Source organism: Brassica napus, chromosome A9 (assembly GCF_020379485.1).
Source record: "Brassica napus cultivar Da-Ae chromosome A9, Da-Ae, whole genome shotgun sequence".
NCBI lineage: Eukaryota > Viridiplantae > Streptophyta > Magnoliopsida > Brassicales > Brassicaceae > Brassica > Brassica napus.
In genome coordinates, this window is record NC_063442.1 from 31,982,623 (window position 1) to 32,002,941 (window position 20,319).

General features: G+C 39.3%; 1 protein-coding gene and 1 long non-coding RNA gene across 2 annotated transcripts; one reads left to right on the top strand and one right to left on the bottom strand.

Moving 5' to 3' along the window:
- Positions 1 to 4,906: 4,906 nt before the first annotated feature.
- Positions 4,907 to 6,605, top strand: LOC125578401. The gene is made up of 3 exons (XR_007316503.1): positions 4,907 to 5,607; positions 5,725 to 5,846; positions 6,299 to 6,605. It is a non-coding gene; the product is annotated as an uncharacterized LOC125578401 (long non-coding RNA).
- Positions 6,606 to 17,846: 11,241 nt separating this feature from the next.
- LOC125578172 lies at positions 17,847 to 20,294 on the bottom strand. Its single transcript, XM_048740507.1, has one exon. The coding sequence runs from the start codon at positions 20,292 to 20,294 to the stop codon at positions 17,847 to 17,849; it is 2,448 nt and encodes an 815-aa protein (XP_048596464.1).
- Between the last annotated feature and the right edge of the window lie 25 nt (positions 20,295 to 20,319).

A 20,319-nucleotide genomic window follows, 5' to 3' on the forward strand; every position in this document is an offset into this window, starting at 1 on the left:
TACCTTTCGAGGGAGAATAAGGGCTCTTGAACTTGAAGCTCACAAGCTATATACTTCAAGGCCTGTTAAGATTATTGCAAAAGGAACAGTCAAAATCAAACAAAAACTCTAATAAGCATTGATGACTCTTGATCAAACTCACGTTGACTAACTCAGAACCCTTTTGGGTTATCATGTTGCTCCACTCCTCCTCTTTCGCCTTCAACCAGGTAACCTCTTTCCCCAACGAAACCTTCTCAAAACTCCCACAGAAACAACCAGAAGCAATCGATTTCAATAGGCTTAAAGCTAGACGCTTGTACAGAGGATACTCAGGAACACCTGCAAATGCTTCTACAGTCTCTGCGTCCACAAAAACACAGACCGATTCAATGAAACTCGAACAGAAAACAAATGGGTTTTGGAAAAGAGGTTCGATACCATCACCGGCGTGAAGAAGCGAGTCGCCGGAGAGAAGACCGGAGCAGAAATCTCCGGTAAGCTCTAAGCTCCTTTATACAATCTCTCAGTCTCTCCATCTTCGCTCAATCGTCACAAAGTTCAATACTTTTGTCGAAGTTATGATTCTTTGAACAAAAAGATTTCCTTTTTTTATTTCATATGAGCATGAAAAAGTCTTTGACTTTTTGATATTTAACATAAGAGAAAATTACGTTCTTGCTGTTCAGCCTCTGATGTCGTTGGCGTTAAGGTCGCCGATGATGCATGTTGCGACGAAGGTGGCTTGTGGGGGCCAGAGCGATTCTGATTCGTCTTTGGCCGTAGATTTTGATGGATGGATAGAGAGTGAAGGGGAGAAGAAAAAAGGGAGATATATGTCGTTTGGGTTATGATAACACATGAAATTTATGAAACGGCAAAAGAGAATCAGAAGTGTTGGAACGGAGGTTTGCTCCGCGAGTTGGAGGAAGATGAAGCGTATAATTTCAAGTGAATGAAAAATGACGTGTCAAAACATAAACTTTTGATTGGATGAATTTTTAATCCGACGTGGACATGCTGTATGAAGCTCATATAACCCTTTTAATATAGTATAGATAACTCATATAAGCGCCAAAAAAACATACTATATCATTAAATTCTGATCTTTTACAGAAACAAAATCTAGAAGGGAAGTTTTTGTGTTCAATAAATAAGATTCTGATGAGGATGATAGAATTATATACACCTTACCAATCGACCGGTCTCTTCTTCGACACAACAAAAAATATTATAATTCCTTTTCCAAACCTCTCTCTTCTTCTTCTCGATCTCCTCTTATTTGGCCATGAAAGCCGGCAAAGATAATCTGAAGAGGAGCCAAACATACCTATTTATACCGTGAAAGCACCGCGTCTAAGAAGATTAACACACATTAAGTGTAGATCGTGGCCGAAAGAGTTAATAACATGTTTAATGCGATGGATCTGGAAGCTACCTCATTTCGATTGATGGAAAGAAGGCGAAAGGACCTTATCGAAACCAACAAATTGAATCGTCACACCGACTTCTGCACCTCAGTCTCTCTAATGGCAGATTGTGACGATTGTGGTGGAACCCTGTACCGTGTAACCGTAATCAACGAAACGTTGCGTATCAATAATATCACTGCTTCACGCAAAACGGGCTGGATTTCATGGAATATGAAGCCCAAACATGAGACCGTAACCAAAGGCGAAACACACCGTTTAAATTAGGCGGACAGGTGTCAGCTTATGGTGATAGTATTTGATGACGTGGCGCTCTCACAGGAGAGAAGAATATTACTTTATATATATATAGATAGATGGTAGAACCTACTCGTTTGTGCGTTGAACTAATTGATTCCTTAATTACGACAACCATCTAAGAGTTTAATCTACGCACTGAATAGTCATATTTGAATGGGTTAATCACTTTTCGTGACAAGTCTATATATCTCCTTTACAGGAAATAAACATCATATATCATAATACATAAAAGAAGAAGGTACATTTGCAAAATTTAAATGTAACACTTGTAACGATGAAACAATAAAATGCATTAACAACTTTTATAGTTGCTTTATTAGAGTTTGAATAAAAATACTAAAATACTATGTCAATACTAATAATAGTTTCGATTACAAGAAAGAATGATAATATTTAAGCTAAAATATAAAATTTTGGATTTTCGGGTAGATCTTAGCCCAAACGGGCTTAAATCCAAAATACCCAAAGCCCAAATGGGCTTAGCAAGAAAGGCCCAATTTTTGTAGGTTTATAAAACTAAGCTCAAGTCCGGTAATTTTTAGGGCTGAGCAGGTTCGGACTGCGGACTTCGGCGCTAATTGACATGTCTACCCTTACCCCTCTCTCTCTCTCTCTCTCTCTCTCTCTCTCTCTCTCTCTCTCTCTCTCTCTCTCTCTCTCTCTCTCTCTCTCTCTCTCTCTCTCTCTCTCTCTACAATCTCACAGATTACTCCACTGCAATAGCCCAACAGCTCAAACAACACAGCTCCATTAAACCTGTTCAAAGGCGCTCTCTCTGCCTCAGCTGCATCCGCTGAACAAGCTCCGTTTAAACCCGTTCTAAAATGCTCTCTCTGCCTCAGCTGCATCCGCCGTCGTAAAATCCTCCTTTCTTCGGGCTGAAGGCAGCAGCAAACTCCACACCACGCCCACTACATCCTCAGAGCTAACCGGAAGAACCGAATCACTAGAAGGCATAACAATATCATCATTGTTACGTTTTTGTGACCAATTATTAATTGTTGCAATACGTGTGTCACAAATGTTCTGGAAAAACAATAACGTCACAATTTCTTGCCACTAAATGTTTTGTGCCAAATCGTCACACATTGTTACGTTGTATATTGGTAACAAAACTGTTATAATTTCTTACTTATCAAATTGTCTCAAACTGTCTTAATTTGTGACTGTTTAATGTGACACCTGTCACTTGTAGTGGTGGATCTATTGCACAAAATGTCACTAATATAGAGGACGGTATAGCCTTTTTACCGTCACAAATTCTGACATCATATATTGTTCCTAACCGTCATTATTCATGACTAATTTAAAATCTTAATTTTGTAACCTATTATAACCAAAAAATTAGTGAAAAGCAGTTTAAATTTAGTTCCAAAACCAACACCATAAAACTATGTCAATTATATAAAATATAAAACTATAACGCCAAATTTAATCATATTCTCGTGGTTCTAGTTTGTATCTAGCCTACATCCATTATAGTGTCGATCTTCTCTACGGCTTTTTTGTCTTGATATGTGGTTCAAAGTAATAAGTAGTAAAAGTAGAAATTTTGGTGAGCTAGCAAGATTGGACTAATATTTTCCTTTTCTGCTATGTTTGTCAGGCCACTGTACATTCCTTATGGCGAGAGCGTAATAGACGACGACATGGAGAGGTGGCAGCAACTTCTTCTTCACTTATTCTTTTTTTTTTTAAATCCCTTCTTATTTATTTATTTAATTTTGGGTTACAATTAAAACCCACTACAGTATCTATACTGGATCTAACACAAGTCTAACCCCACCTAACAAAGGCCCAAACCAAGGCAATAAAAACTCCTAAGGCAATTAAAAAATCGAGAGCCAAACAGCAAGAACTGAACTTTCTCCTAGTCCCAGAACTTGTGCACGAGCTAAGGGATCCAACCTCAACCAAATCGTTTGCTTTATCTCTGCAATGATGGTTTCAGGGGGCCGAGCAGTATCAGTGTGTATTCTGGAGTTCCTCTCTTTCCAAATCAAGCACACGTAAGATTGATAAATCAACCTCACAATCAACTTCACATTCTTATCTCTTGCAGGAGCCTTCAACCATCTCAACCTATTTTCAAACAACCGAGGAGAAATAAGGTGGAGTCTCGTTGTGAAAAACGACCACACTTGCTCACTGAACTCGCAATCAAAAAACAAATGTTGTATGCACTCATTATGACCCACGCACAGCACGCAAGATGGTGGTACTATCAATCCCCATCGTAGAAGTCTATCTCTCGTTACCATCCTATCTCTTGCTGCCACCCAAGATAAGAAAGCATGCTTAGGAATCCTCCCCGAGAACCATACCACATCGTGCCAGAACACCTCCAACATGCAGGGAAATAGGGCTCTCCCACTGGTAGAGAAAATCTCTGAACCATTCTGCCCATTAATACTCCAAACGTATTGATCATCAACTTCTGAGGCCATAATTGGTGATGACTCAGGCAGATTATCCCTCAGGAAAGTAATGATCGAATTCCTACTTCTACTCCTCTCAAAGCACCACCCCTCGCTCGTTAATGCGTCTGCCACCACCGCATTTAAACTAATGCCAGTCACAACTGGTCCTCTCTCGCCAACCAAATCAATAAGGAGGCCAAGGGAGGTCCAATTATCCAACGAGAAGCTTGCTGTAATCCCCTAACCAATCTGACAATGAATAAAAGGTCTCGCTTCAGCCCTCAACTTACACAGAGATTTCCAAATCCAACTTCCTCGACTCGATGGTTACAGCGTCCAGAAGTTCTCTGTCCGTAATAGAAAACTTCTTTACGATGGTTGCAACTTCTTCACTTATTCGCTTTCTTGACAAGCAAATCCGTAATCAAATCACTTCTTTACGAGGGCAAGGAGGATATGATAAGGCAATGGAGATGTGGTTTAGCACACGGTGATATTTCTATGTGTTAGTGATCATGAAGTTTTAGTTTCCAAAACTCTTGAACTAAGATGCATTAATTTTGTAAAAATGTTTTTGAGATGAATAAACTTAATATTCTTTAAAAAAAAAGAGAATATACTAAATTAATGATTCCTAAACTTAACTAATATTGTCACTAAAAAAACTTACTCTTCATCGGCTTATGCACTGATAAAAAACGCAGCAGTCAATCAAGTGTTCTTTCATGTAACCTCAAACAAGATACTGTGGGGGAAGTGAAAAGTGTGTAATAACACAGACTCAAAACACAATGCTAGACAAGTGTTTCTTTATCCTTGACATCTTGAACAAGATGAGAGACCATGCCATCAAACGAGCCGCTTGCATAGTTTAGCGAAACCAACTATTGTAACGTAATTGTTATATTTTAAAGTCACAACTCACAACAATTTCTTTTTTGTCATTGTTTCGTAGAAATTCGTGACATACATTTAGTCCTTCAATCGTCATAAACTGGCCACACAAGATTCAGTCACATATTCGTCATCTATCCTATACTAAAAGGGGGATATCCTCCCTTCTCAGCCCCTCCACGTAGGACTAAAAAATCTACCAATGAAGAACATATTTTTTGACACGTCATATCAGTCTAAAAATGAATAACAATAAACTTCTCCGTGTGGGTTTACAATATTAAAGATTGGCCCAGATCGAGCCCACATCTCAAAATTCTAAATTCCTAATGAAGCGTTGATTGTTTCTTCCATAGAGACTCCGTCTTCTCCGTTTCCTATAGCAGGCAATAAATCTCCATTACTCTCTTCAACAATCAATTATGTTCTTCACTCCCTCTTAATGAATTCGTCTCACCTCCCTTTCTTTCTCCTCCTTTATAAACTTACTTCCAAATAAACCTGAAGATCCCCTGAACTGAAGTAATGGCGATGTAAGCCTAACAGTTCCAAAGCTAAAGCGCATGAATCGTATCCTCCTCCAGGTATGTAATATTGTAAAAGACTTCTTATTTTGTTTGGATTCCTTGCGGTAGAATGAACCTTTTGATCTTCTGGCACGACTCTAAATCTCTTTTTTTCCTGGTGATCAAATTGATTAGGTATTACCAATCTGCGCCTTACGAAGGTGCCTGTCAGGGTACTTCTCAGCCTCAGCCTACACAACAAAATACAATCACTTCCTGCTATCATGATCATCACTATTAGTACAACGCTAACTCTGGTTCGTTCTTTGATCTCCTTCTTTCTGGATCCACCATAAATTATTTTCCTAGATCACTGTATCCTTTACCTACTGTACGTGTTTTAGGAGTATTGAATCAGTAATATGGATACTGATTCAGTTATTGCGTTCTTAGTCTTAAAATGAACTCTCAAACTAAATGTGAATTAACATAGGATCTCCTTGATGTGTTTAGATTTGTGACTGAGATATTGATGTGATATTATGGTAATTCTCTAAGGCATCATTTGATAGTTCCGACGTGATAATCTAAAAAATACTATGTAAAACGTGTTAAGTTTATGTCATCAGGACATCATCTTCTTCAGTTAAACAAAGTCTCATCTTATGTATTTTAGAGGAATGCCGCTTAAGTTTAATAGCTATCGGATCGAACCACTAAGACCGAAAACAAAAGTCAACTTCGTTGCCTGTTTTTTAATGTTTGTCAGATTCATTAAAGAGGAGATTCAGTGGAAGATAAGATCAAAAGGAACAAGACCAAGAATATATCACTCCATCAATATGTTGTTCTCTAGGAATACAAAGAACTGATCAAAAAGGCAAGTCATGGTCCTTCTCTACAGTCTGTCAAGCTATGAAGGTTCTGAAACCGAAGGAAATGTGAGAATCATTTTACATCTTTCCTTTATTAAATAATCTCATGGAAGAACTTTCCTTTTGTATGTATAGTTGGAATTTTTAGAATGATTGAATCTCAACTTCAGGGTTAACGTAAGCTCATCATCGTCCTTTTTCACATATCTCAGACTCGGATCTTTAGATTAGTAGACACAAAGGAGACCTTTCAAATTGCAGAATCATTCGTTGCGTGTTATGGATGACTGGTGGTTACAGATCCGAGGCTTCGCCTTACATATTATCACTTCGTCTGAATCTCAGGAACTCTAGGTTTTGGAACCACAATCGAACCTCACGCTGATCTAGAATCGGTGGAATTCTAGATTTTTTTTTTAGCTAAAGAGACAAAATGATGTAATCAGTGTTGAGGGAAGAAGAAAGAAATGGAAGCTAAAAATATAATAAAAGATTTGTTTAATTAAGAAGAACATAATGAAAGTTTTAAGAAAATGATGCCTTCGTTCAAAAAAGAAGTTCTGAAAAATGAGTCATCACTAATAGTTAGTTCAAGAAAGCAATAGAAATGAAGTCCAAATAATAAATAAATATCAAATCATTAACGAGTGAATACATGATATATACAGATAGCAACATACAACTTATTTACAAATAAATTTTCATATGTCATCAAAATAAATAATATAGTTTTGATATATATTTTCAGTCACATTAATATTTTCATAACATTTTTTCCATCATAGCAAAATAGTAAACAAATTTGTATATATCATATACACTACTAAAAATTATTAGATCCTTTAAATAATAACAAAAAAAAAAGATAGAAAGAAGGTACAAAAATTGGAAATAGCAATTCTCTGCAATTAAAGAATAAAGCAATAAAATTTTAAAAATATGAAATAAAACAACAAATAAACACAGAAAAATATTTAGTAAAATAAAATCATTAAACAATCTATTTTAATTTATAATTTTCATAATTTATAGCGTTCAGTTGCGCTAAAAAGTCTAAATTTACAACATAGTATTATTTACATCTTTTAAACCTATTACCTATTGAAAATGATTCTAAAATAAATGACAACATGAAGATTGGAAAATCTAAATACAAAATATAAGATAAAATATAATATATAATGTTAAAGTTGCATTATCATCGATCACTAAAAAAATCATGTTGGTAGCAATAAAATGAAATGACAAACACATTTATTGAAGACTTATTTTTGGTTTTATCCCTAGAGTGAACATCTAGGTTAATCAACCAATAAAATTTGTTATTTCATATTGGATATATTAAAAAAAAAAACAAAATATTGTCAATTTATATTATGTTTTAAAAATAAAAGGTAAAAATGAAAAAAAATAGTAGAAGTTATAAAAACAAAATTTGAAAAATATTTTTTAATCTTTAGGTAAACCCTATACCTTTGAACAAATCCTAATTATTTAAATAAAAAAACACTTAACACTAAATACTCAAGAGTTTAAAATTTAAGATTTAAGGTTTAGGGTTAAAATTTAGTGTTTAGGAATTAAGGTTTAGTGTTTTGATTTATAGTTTAGGATTTCTCCAAGGATTTATGATTTACCTAAGGGTTTAGAATTTAAGGTTTAGAGTTTAGTATTTTGCTGACGATGTTAAAAATATTTTTTTTTTTGTAAATTCTGTTTTTTTGTAATTACTTTTATTTTTTAATTTTTATCTTTTTTATTTTAAAAATATAATATAACTTGACAATATTTTATTTTATTTTATTTTTCTAAAAATATCGAAAATGAAATAACGACATTGGTAGGGGTAGACCCAAGAATAATCTTTATTAAAACCAAAGAATGACACACAAGAAGGTGTTATTAAATATACAAAATACAAATTTGACATAAAAAATCACTAATATGTGAGAATAATATTTAAATAACTAATTGAGAAATTCCCTAAGATATACCTAAAAAGTATTTGTCACAAATATAAACCTTAAAAATAAAAATGAACAAAATAGACTTAAATATTTTATCAAAATAAGTAAATATACACTTATATCCCTAGAGTTAATTAATCTAGACATTAGGGTTTAGAGTTAAGGGATATGTTTTAGGGTTTAAGGTTTAGGGTTTAGAGTTTAAGGTTTGAGATTTAGAGTTGAAGAGTGGGGTTTTAAGAATATGATTTCAAATTTAAAAAAAATTCACAAAAAAAACTATTTTGATCATTTTAGTTTTTGAAATTTATTTTTGTGATAAAACTTAAAATGATCTAATTGAAAGAATTACCTTAAATAATTTTATCATCACAAGCTCATAAATTTTAAGTTGTTATCATCACAAGCATCATCCCATGACTATCTAAAGGTAAACGATCTATATTTAATTTTTTGTTCATACAAATAATACACTGACTATTACAGAAAAATTTCAACTCGCTTCATCACTAGCAACAAGACTTTACTTTAACAGCTCAATCAAATATGTTAAGCACTTCAAAGAACGAACAAGAAGTCAACCAAATAATGAACTCAAGAGCAACTTCACCTATTCAACGAAACAAAAACATCAAGACAAATTAAATCAATAGAGAAAAAAATACACTCTCCAACCTATTTATGTTTCTTTATAGTATCCTAGCAAATTATTGTATTATGCCTTTGGATATAATAAGTGCACTAAATCTATCTTCATCAACATCCAATCAAATCTTAATTAATATTAGAAATTATATTTCCATTATTTTAAGAGATTTCCATCTTAAAATCTTAAAATTAACATATTTAAAAGTATTTTCCGCGCGTAGCGCGGATAACGATTCTAGTATTAATAACAGTAAACGTTGTCACAATTTTGTCACGACATGTTATATTTATTTATTTTTTGGTAAAAATGTAAAGAAATTGTTACATTTATTTTCGTCTTATATATATATATATGTCACTAATTGCGGCTTTGTTACATAACAACTAGTCACGATATATTGTGACAAAAAAGCTACTTTTTGTAACGTAAAATATAAGTAACAAAATAGTTTTATTATGTCATAAATATGTGATTGAAAATTTTAGTCTCAAAAAATTGTAACAATATCCCCCTTTTTGTAGTGGAAACATTATTTCAATAAGCATAAAGCTAACAAACGTTAACATGTCTCCTCCTTAACTGTTTTTGCTATATTGTTCATGCTTTTGTCTTGTCTCAACCGCACCTCCATTCGAAACCTAATAAGACCGTGTGATATCATATATGGTTTTTTTTTTCTGAAACTATCATATATGGTATTATTGGGATGAAAAAGCGTTCAGATGATTTATCAAAAAAAAGAAGAAGCGTTCAGCCGATGACAAGGTTGTGTGTCTACAAGAAAGAATAGCCTTAAGTCTCTACTTTCTTGAAGCTCCTTGTGTTAAAGACAATTTTTTCAATCATTTTATATATTCAATATTAAGATGTTTATTTCACTTCTATTCTATTTTTATATGTTTTTTAATTATATGTGAATATATCATGAATAATAAAGCATCTTATCATGAACCTTAAAAATTTCGCATTGTTGAACTTTCTAGTTCTTGATTTTCCATCTGTCATAAAATTACAAGATCATGAAAAGGTACCAAAGTTCTCGTAAGTAAAATATCTAAAGATCAAAATCAGATTTTTATTACACTTTTAATCTTTCTTTTCTTCCTCCAAAGAGAAAAGATCAAAAGAGACGGCCAATAAAATTACAAAGTTAAAGAAAAACTCAAATGAACTTTTTTCTTGATAGATTCTTCAGCACTCAACAGTTGTAGTTAAACTGTTGTTGTATGTATTATGTTTATGTTGATTATGACTGATCGTTTGAACTACATTTGTACTTGTTCTATAAAACATTTGATCTTTGCGTATTAATTTTTTTTGTTTCATGCACGTTGCTAAATTATACATATGTAGCAACATAATAAGGCTTTTTTCTCCCCTAAATTTAATGCATACGAAGACCTTAACTATATAGTATATCACAAGAACCCCATGACTTAATTCAAGACAGAAACACATTATAACAAATGTTACCGAAAACATTTCAATAATTTGTTTATGGCTTAAAAAGTTAGCTAATGTTTATAATCAAGCCGACTTCAAGGTCTAATCGTGGACGCCCAACATTTGGGGTGCAAAAAGTAGGGAAAAAGTTGCGCGTGGCATCTAACACTTGTCCTAATTTACACCGTAATCTTTATTTATCTAATCTAAATAATGGCCGCAACTTTAATTGATTTAGAGTCATATTTGATATTCCTATGCATTTAAACAAATCGACGGATGTCAAAAAAAAAATCGACGACAGTATAACTTTAGTTTTGTATTATTGATTTTAATTTTTTAATTTAATAACACTGAAACTATATATCATGTCTCCATATATATCAAGGCGATTTCGAGATCTGAACCCCGTCTCAGGCGGAGGACCTAGTTTCTTACCGGCGGTCTAGGAGAGAGGGAGACTACACCACACTCCTCTCGTTCCTAAATTTTCCTGCCCCTTGCAGTGTTTTATCTTCTGTTTTCGTAGCGTAATACCTTGGTTCCCGGTTTCGTGAGCATCAAGTAAACGACATTACGTTAATAGTTCTATTCCCCTCTAATAGGGCGCTGTCTCATCCTTACCGGTCCCCGCTGTTACGATGTATCGGGAAAGGAAGGATCGAACCAGAGTCGGGAGTACTCGACATGACCGCAGACGTAGCCAAGACAAGGAAGAGATCATAAAAGTTCCAGAATTCGATTACACTGATCTTGTCGAGAAGTATAAACTATCCCTTGTTGGAAGGATGTTCCATCGGGATGGTAGAAGTGTTGATGCTTTAATCAAACATATGCCGAAACGAAGTATCTGGGACGTGGAAGGCAGGGTACGAGGAACAAACCTTGGGAATAACAAATTCCAATTTGATTTCGATAAGGAGGAGGATCTCCAAAAAGTACTTCTCCGTAGACCATGTCATTTTAATAAGTGGACCTTCTCCTTAGAAAGGTGGATACCAACGATAAAGGAGGACTATCCAAACTCCTTACTCTTGTGGGTGAATATCACCGGAGTACCGACACATTACAAAAAAGATGAATCATATAGGAGCATTGGCCGGGCTTTGGGAGAGGTGGATACGGTAGATGTCGAAAATGGAAGGGTTCGAGTTGTTGTTAATGCTGATGAACCTTTGCAATTTGAGAGGAAGGCTGGATATGCGAATGGTGATATCATCAAAGTATCTTTGTCTTATGAAGAGCTACACCGATATTGCTTTACCTGCAAAAGAATATCGCATGAAGAAGGTACATGCCCTGAGCTGTCCCCAGAACAAAGAGAAGCTAACCGTTTAGTTCGTTTGGAAAGTAAGGAGAAAGAGGAGCTGGCGGCCAGAGAAGCTTTCTCTGCACCATTTAGAGGCCGCGATCTGCACAGGGGTTTCGAGAACCACGCGTGGAACACCGACAACCATCCTAGATTTTCCCGTGAGATGGAATCAGATAAGAGACGTCAGGAACACCCACAAAGAAGAGAGGAGCGAGCCAGACCAGGACAAGCACAGAGGACAGAGCATGGTGATTTAAGATCAAAGATTCTAAGCAAAAGAGAAGACATTGCAAAGAATGTTTGGAATAGAATTGATCATAGCTATGGAGGAAGAAATCCCCGTGATCGGGAGAGATATCATCCTTACAACAGGGATAAATATGAGGAGTCGAAGCACAGCAGCAGAGATTCTGGAAATCGTTCTGTGAGGGGCCACCACGGTGACTCGGTCTCATCCTCGAGCTGGAGAATTAAAGGTTCCAGTCCTGACACCAGGGGTCGCAACCTGGACCAAACGAATAAAGACCAGCATTATGAGCACAGAAGAATGGATCTCTCATCAAAATCAACTAGGAACTCACCAGATTCCCAGAGGACTATCTCTGAAAGTCATAGATATGACAGAGGGGATGGCGCAGGAAGACGATACCACTCGCCTAGACAGCAGCCGCGAATGGAATGGCGACCGACTCGAGAGCCAGGGAAAAGGAGAGATGAACAAATGGCTCTCTCCCCTAACCAAAGGAATGTGAGAGAGATAGCAAGGGAAACCGAAGATGAAAGAAGACGCATGCTTAAGGGGAAGGCTATTGAAGCGAACGCAGGAGATAAAGAAACAAATCTGGATACAGTCCGTGCGGCAAGTGGAATCTTGAAGATTTTTGATACAGTTCAAACTGAGTTCCCTGGTAATCAGGTGATTACGGAGAAAGAAAAGGAATTTGTGACCTCTCCAGAAAGAGTGATATCATTGCGAAGTCCTATTGAGACGGGTGCTCCATCCCTTAACAGGCCAAATCTAGAAGAACTGGACAAGCCAACAGATAATGAGCAGGAGATGACGGAGGAGGAGTTGAAAGAATTTGAGGAACAATATGCCAGCGTACAACTTGAAATGGATGAGGAAATGTTAGACAATGATGACCTGCTTGATGAAACTAGGGTGGAAGAGACGATGGTGGAAGAGACGATGGCTCCAGAATATCAAACCGCAGGTACTAAAAACTTGGAGAAACAACACGAAGATGGAAGAGTCTTAGGAGGAGAGGGAAAAGAGAAAAGAGAACAAAGTAGGAACAACCTACCTCCAAGAAGGATGTCGGAACAGGGCAGGAGGATGCAAAAGAACCCTCTCCCCCCGGCAAACTTAAATAAGCGCAGGGGTACGCGAAGCCCAGACACAAAAGGTTTAGCTGCATCCAGGAAGCTTGCGAATAGAGGTCGAGCATCACCAAAAGGCAAGCTGGCCAAACAGGGGCGTCTCTTCATGACGAAAGACCCAGGCTCAAAGGTGGTCCCTCGTGTTGAGGTGTATCCTTCGGTTACCAAAGGCCGAAAATCTACTGCTGCATCAGGTTCGGTGGGGTCCCAGAAACCACCCAGTACTCAGATATGAGTGCAATCGCCTGGAACTGTCAGGGGGCCGGAGCCTACCTGACCAAGCAACACCTCCGGGAGTTGCATCGCTGTTTTAAACCTAGCTTTCTTTTTCTTTCAGAAACAAAAAACAATTTTTCTTTTATGCAAGACTTTAAGTTTGAATTTGGTTATGATAAATTGTTCACCGTGGACCCTGTTGGTAGGGGCGGTGGATTGGCTTTGTTTTACATGGAGGACTCTGCGGTGGATATTATTTTCTATAATGATCGTATGATTGATATAAAAGCGCAGATAGACGGACAGGAAGTGTTTATCACGTTCTTGTATGGAGATCCGGTGGTGGAATACCGTGAGTATGTATGGGAAAGGTTGCTGCGGATGAGTGCAAACAGGACAGGAGCATGGCTCTTGATGGGGGATTTCAATGAGATCACAAGCAATTTGGAGAAAAGAGGGGGGCGAAAACGACCAGAAAGCTCTTTCCTGCCGTTTAAAAACATGCTTGCAGGGTGCGGGATGATTGAGTTTCCATCTAAAGGGAACATTTTTTCATGGGCAGGAAGAACCAGAGCAGGACGGGTGCAATGTAGGCTGGACAGAGCCGTCGGAAATGAAGATTGGCATAATGTATTTTCCCACACTTATGTGGAGTATTTGTTGCGCTGGGGATCTGACCACCGGCCCATCTTAGCGAGGTTTCAAAACAGAGGGGCTCGCGGAAAAAGAAACTTTCGTTTCGACCGTAACTGGTTTGGTAAAGAAGGTTTCATCGACACTGTTAAGGGAGAATGGGAGGCACTAAAGATGGAACCCGACCTGGAGCTTTATGACAAAATCTGTAGGACTCGCAGGTCCATCTCAAGGTGGAAGAAACGGAATCCCACCAACAGCGCAAAGCTTATTGAAAGCTTAAAGCAAAAACTAGATCAAGTGCAAAACGACGAGATGATCTCAAGCGAAGAAGAACTGGAATTGAAGTGGAAACTCTGTGAAGCATATAGGGAAGAGGAGCTTTATTGGAAGCAGAAAAGTCGAGTTATATGGCTGCGAGAAGGAGATAGGAACACAAGATATTTTCATGCGAAGACCAAACAAAGACGAGCACGCAACAGAATTACTCGCCTGAGAAACTCGATGAATCAATGGGTTTACAAAGAGGACGATATAGAGGCAGTCGCTGTTGACTATTTCCAGACGTTGTTCACTACGACAAACCCAGACACCATTGAAGAATCCCTCCGGTTTATTACCGCGACAGTCTCAGAGGACATGAATCAGAATCTACTTCGTATCCCTCAAGATGAGGAGATTAAAAATGCTACTTTTGCGATTAACCCGGAGAAGGCGCCTGGTCCAGACGGCATGACTAGCCTCTTTTACCAACGCTTTTGGAGCTCGGTTGGGAAGGATGTCTGCAATATGGTCAGGGGTTTCTTTGATACGGGGGAGCTTGATGAGAGACTAAACATGACTAATATATGTCTAATACCAAAGACTGAAAGACCGGAGGCGATGACTGAATTTAGGCCGATCAGTCTCTGCAATGTGGGATATAAGATCATCTCAAAAATCTTATCATCTAGGCTGAAAAGTATCCTGCCGAAGATCATTTCAGAGACGCAATCTGCGTTTGTGGCAGAGAGGCTCATCACTGATAATATCCTTGTGGCCCAAGAAATGTTTCACGCGCTTCGTACAAATCCTAGCTGCAAAGGGAAGTTCGTGGCGATCAAAACTGATATGAGTAAAGCTTACGATCGCGTAGAATGGAGGTTTATGGAAGCCCTACTTCTAAAATTTGGCTTCGATCATATATGGGTGGCAAGGATAATGAAATGCATTACCTCCGTCTCGTACCAAGTCTTGATAAACGGAGAGGCCAAAGGGAGGATCGTGCCGTCCCGGGGTCTCCGACAGGGCGATCCGCTGTCTCCGTTCCTATTTATTTTATGCACGGAAGTTCTGATCTCGCATATAAAACAAGCGGAGAGAGATCAAACTATTACGGGTATCAAGATTGCTAGAGGGAGCCCCGCCATCTCTCATTTACTCTTCGCCGATGACAGCCTCTTCTTCTGCAAAGCGGAGCAATCTCAATGCAGGGAACTGGTTCGCATCATTGACGTCTATGGGAAAGCCTCAGGACAACAACTGAACAAGTCTAAATCTTCAGTTCTGTTCGGTTCTAAGGTCATAGCGTCCACAAAAACCGATCTGAAAAGATCACTCAATATTAACAACGAAGGAGGAATGGGAATGTACCTGGGAATGCCGGAAAAGATTTGTGGATCAAAGAAACAAGTTTTTTCTTTCGTTCAAGAGAGGATGAATGGAAAGATCAACTCTTGGTCAGGTAAACTATTATCAAAGGGTGGTAAAGAGGTGCAAATCAAATCAGTGGCCCAGTCAGTACCGACTTATGTGATGTCGTGTTACTTGATACCTTTAGAGATCTGTAACAAACTATCCGCCGCAGTGGCGCGTTTCTGGTGGAGTACAAGCAATAACAATCGGGGGATGCATTGGGTGGCATGGGACAAAATCTGTGTACCAGTAGAGGAAGGAGGCTTGGGCTTCCGAGATTTCCGAGATTTCAACCTGGCCCTTCTCGCTAAACAAGTATGGCGTCTGCTTACACATCCCGAGTCCCTTCTAGCAAGAGTTCTTAAAGGTAGATACTACAGACACTCGAATCCACTTGTAATAGGTAAAGCAAATTCCCCATCTTTTGGGTGGAACAGCTTGATGGCAGCTAGACCGATTCTCATCGGTGGAATCAAGAGGACGATAGGAACAGGGGCAGACACGAAAGTTTGGGAAGACGCATGGATCCCTACGGAACCTGCTCGCGCGGCGAAACCAAAGACAGTGATCATGGATACTGATCTTAAAGTCCACCACCTTATTGATGTCGACAAGGCTGAATGGAATGTTGGCGTTATAAATGAATTTATTGCTGCCGATGATGTATCTCGTATTCTCACACTTAGGATCAGCAAAACGGGACGCAAGGACGGCTACAGCTGGAAGCATACAAAGTCGGGGGTATACACAGTGAGGTCTGGGTACACCATTGCAGTTGAACAACGGAAAAAGCTGCGTGGGGACATAAGCCTGGGACCGAGTTGCAATGGTTTAAAGAAGAAGGTTTGGAGACTTAAGGCGCCGCGGAAAATCAAGCATTTTCTGTGGCAAGCTCTGTCTGGATATGTCGCCTCAGCGAGCAAGCTAAAAGAAAGACATTGCGGTAACGACTCGGTCTGTCAACGCTGTGGTGCGGAGAATGAAACGATTAACCATATCATCTTTGAATGCCCGCCAGCGATTCAAAGTTGGGCATTATCGACAGTCCCGACGTCTCCGGGGGTCTTCCCGAGTTCCTCAATCTTTGTTAACTTTGATATGCTACTGAATTTGCAAACAGATCCTAGCAGAGCTGAGAGCACGGCCTTCTTTCCATGGTTGATCTGGTACTTATGGAAGGCACGAAACGATAAATGTTTTAATAACAAGGATACATCACCTGTGGATACCCTGCAACTAGCGGTTTCGGAAGCTACAACATGGAAGCTAGCGCAGATCCTGCCGGACATCTTGGAAGCAGCAGACGACGGGAATGAGAGGATAGCGGAAGTGGAGGAACAAGAAAGGGTGGGACGATGGAGATGCCAGCTCGACGCGTCTTGGGTCCTAGAAGATACTGGAGTGGGGCTGAGTTTTATTGTGTTCGATGGCGACATGGAGGTAATGCGAGGGCAAAGGAAACTAATCAACGTCCCATCCCCACTACATGCGGAAGCGGAGAGTTTAGTGTGGGCTATGGAGGAGCTTAGTAGCCGTGGGTTCCAGCAGGTACGCTTGGAATCAGACTGTCAACAGCTGGTACACATCATCAACTTCTCTAAGAAGTGGCCAGCACTTGATCCAGAGCTTGATGCCATTGAGGCACTGAGAACTTCTTTTATTTCCTTTTCGCTGAGTTTTATACCTCGTTCTTTGAACTTCCGTGCGGATGCTCTTGCAAAAGAGGCCCGATCACGTGATTTACACTACATGTTGGTTGACAGTATGGTCTCTATTCCGCTAGCTCACGAGGCTAGTACGATAGGACCGGTTTAAGTTTGAAATAAAGCTTTTGATGACAAAAAAAAAAAAAAAATGTCTCCATATATCGTGAAAGGTTAGATAGAGCCTAAAACTTCCGCTCCTGAATGTATATATACATATATGCGTGCCTTGTGTATTTATTAAGAATATATAATTTAGCTAATTAGGGTTTGATTAAGTGCATGATTTTTTTTTTTTAACGTCGAAAGCACCATATTTTATTATCTTGGTTCTAAGAGGTTGGCTAGGGCCAACCTATTCGGAACCTGAACATGGGAAAATACAGCATTGCGAAATCGGGCTTCTTTTGCAAGAGAGTCCGCACGGGAGTTTAAAGTTCTGGGAATGAAACTGATAGAACAGAATTAAAACTTAGAAAAAAGCTGTAGAAATTCATCTGATTCGGCCATTAAAGCTGGCCATTCTTCCATTTCTTCATTGTTGAGGAGTTTCACGAGTTGGTGGCAGTCGGACTCAAATGACATGGCTTGAAAGCCTAGGAGCAGGGTGGAGTTCATAGCCCATAAGAGGGTACGAAATTCCGCCTGTATGGGAGAGATCGTTTGGTTACTAGCGAATGAACCAGAGAAATCTCTCCCTTCTCCATCTTTGAGTGAGAAGCCTCCTCCGAAGAAAAGGGCATGTTTTTGCCATGAGGCGTCGACCTTGCAGTGAGGTCCGGTAGGTTCAAATTCAGTTGGTGATCGATTGGTAGCTACCTCCTCCTGTATCGTTGGAACGATCTGAGCGAGTTTCCAAATGTCAGCCTCGCTTGTAGCTAGCTGGAGTGTGTCGAGAGGAGAAACGTCCTTGCCATTGAATACCTTATCGTTTCGAGCTTTCCAGAGGTACCAGAGGATCCATGGGACTCTGAAAGTTAGAGGTTCGGGGCCGCTTTGCTCTGTTATTCTCCATAAGAGGTGATCAATATTACTGAAAGTTGAGGTACACGGGAATATTCCCGGAGTGAAGGGTACATCAGTGAGAGCCCAGGTCTGTACAGCAGGAGGGCATTCGAACAGCATGTGATTTATCGTCTCAGCCTCAGCACCACAGCGAGCGCAAGATCGGTCTCTACCACAGTGCCGGTTGACTAACTGATCGCATACGGGTACGCAATTTGATAGGGCCTTCCACACGAAGTGTTTAATCTTGCTAGGGGCTTTTACTTTCCAGACCTTTTCTTGTAGCTGTGTCGTACTAGGCTCTGTATATGTGGTTTCTTCTGACAAATCTTGCATCTCCATTGCGAGGTCATACCCTGTTTTGACCGAGTATATGCCATTATTTGTATGACTCCAGCAGTAATCATCGTTTTGGCTATTTGGTCTCGGTTTGATGCTGCATATGAGAGAGATATCTTCAGTCGCAAAAAAGCTACGCAGAGAATCCAAATTCCAAGTCCTCGAGTGTGGCATGAAGAGTTCTGCGACTTTTAGATCCGGGTTAAAAGAAGGCCTTATGCATAGGGGTGGACGTGGCGGGGTGGTTGGTAACCAATTGGCAGACCAAACTTTTGTGTTTGCTCCTGAGCATATCGTTCTTCTCAGTCCGGCCTGTAGTAGTGGTTTAGCTGCCATAAGGCTTCTCCATACATAAGAGGGGGAGTTCGCTTTGCTTGCCAAGATGGGATCTGTGGCTCGGAAATAGCGGCCTTTCAAAACTCTTGCTAGGAGAGAGGTCGGATGATGGAGAATTCTCCATAACTGCTTCGCAAGAAGGGCGAGATTGAAGTTTTTAAGGTCTCGAAATCCTAGGCCTCCCTTATCTTTAGGTTTGCAGATTTTATGCCAGGCTATCCAGTGGAGTCCTCGGCTATTTTGCTTAGAGCTCCACCAAAACCTTGAGATTGAGCTTGTAAGCTTCCTAATGATATCCTGGGGCAGTAGAAAACAGGACATGACGTAGGTAGGGAGGGCTTGAGCCACCGACTTTAACAAGACTTCTTTGCCACCTTTTGAGAGGAGTTTGGCTGACCACGAGTTGACGCGGGAGTTAAGTCGATCTTGTATATAGGCGAACGCCTGGCGTTTCGAGCCACATATTTTCTCTGGTAGGCCTAGATACACGCCCATGCCTCCTTCCTTCGTAATTCCCAGTGCTTGCTTTATGTCTGCCTTCGTTTCCTGTGGAACTTTGGTTCCGAAGAGGATGGAGGATTTTGAGATGTTGAGTTGCTGTCCTGAGGCTTTACCATAGTCATTTATGATCTTCATTAGCTCTGCACATTGAAGGATATCAGCTTTACAGAAAAACAAACTGTCGTCAGCAAAGAGGAGGTGCGATATCGGGGGGCTTCCTCTTGCGATCTTGAGGCCTGTGATCCTTCCTTCTCGTTCTGCACCTTGTATTTGGCTGATTAGAGCTTCTGTTAGAATTATGAATAGAAACGGAGAGAGGGGATCTCCTTGCCTTATACCTCGTGACGGGGCTATGTGGCCTTTTGCTTCACCATTGATAAGGATCTGGTAGGTTACCGAGGAGAGACAGAAGTATATCCAGGACACCCATTGTGCTGAGAATCCCATTTTCAGCATAAGAGCTTCGAGGAATCCCCATTCAACTCTATCAAAAGCTTTGCTCATGTCAGTCTTGATAGCCACGAATTTAGATTTACAGCTTGCGTTAGTGCGTAGCGCGTGGAAAACTTCATGAGCTACCAGAATATTATCGGTGATAAGCCTCTTCGCCACGAAAGCGGATTGTGTTTCTGATATAAGTGTTGGGAGGAATCGCTTCAAACGGCTGCTCATGATCTTAGAGATGATCTTATAGCTCACATTGCAGAGACTGATGGGCCGAAATTCAGACATCTCAGAAGGTCGATCATTCTTTGGG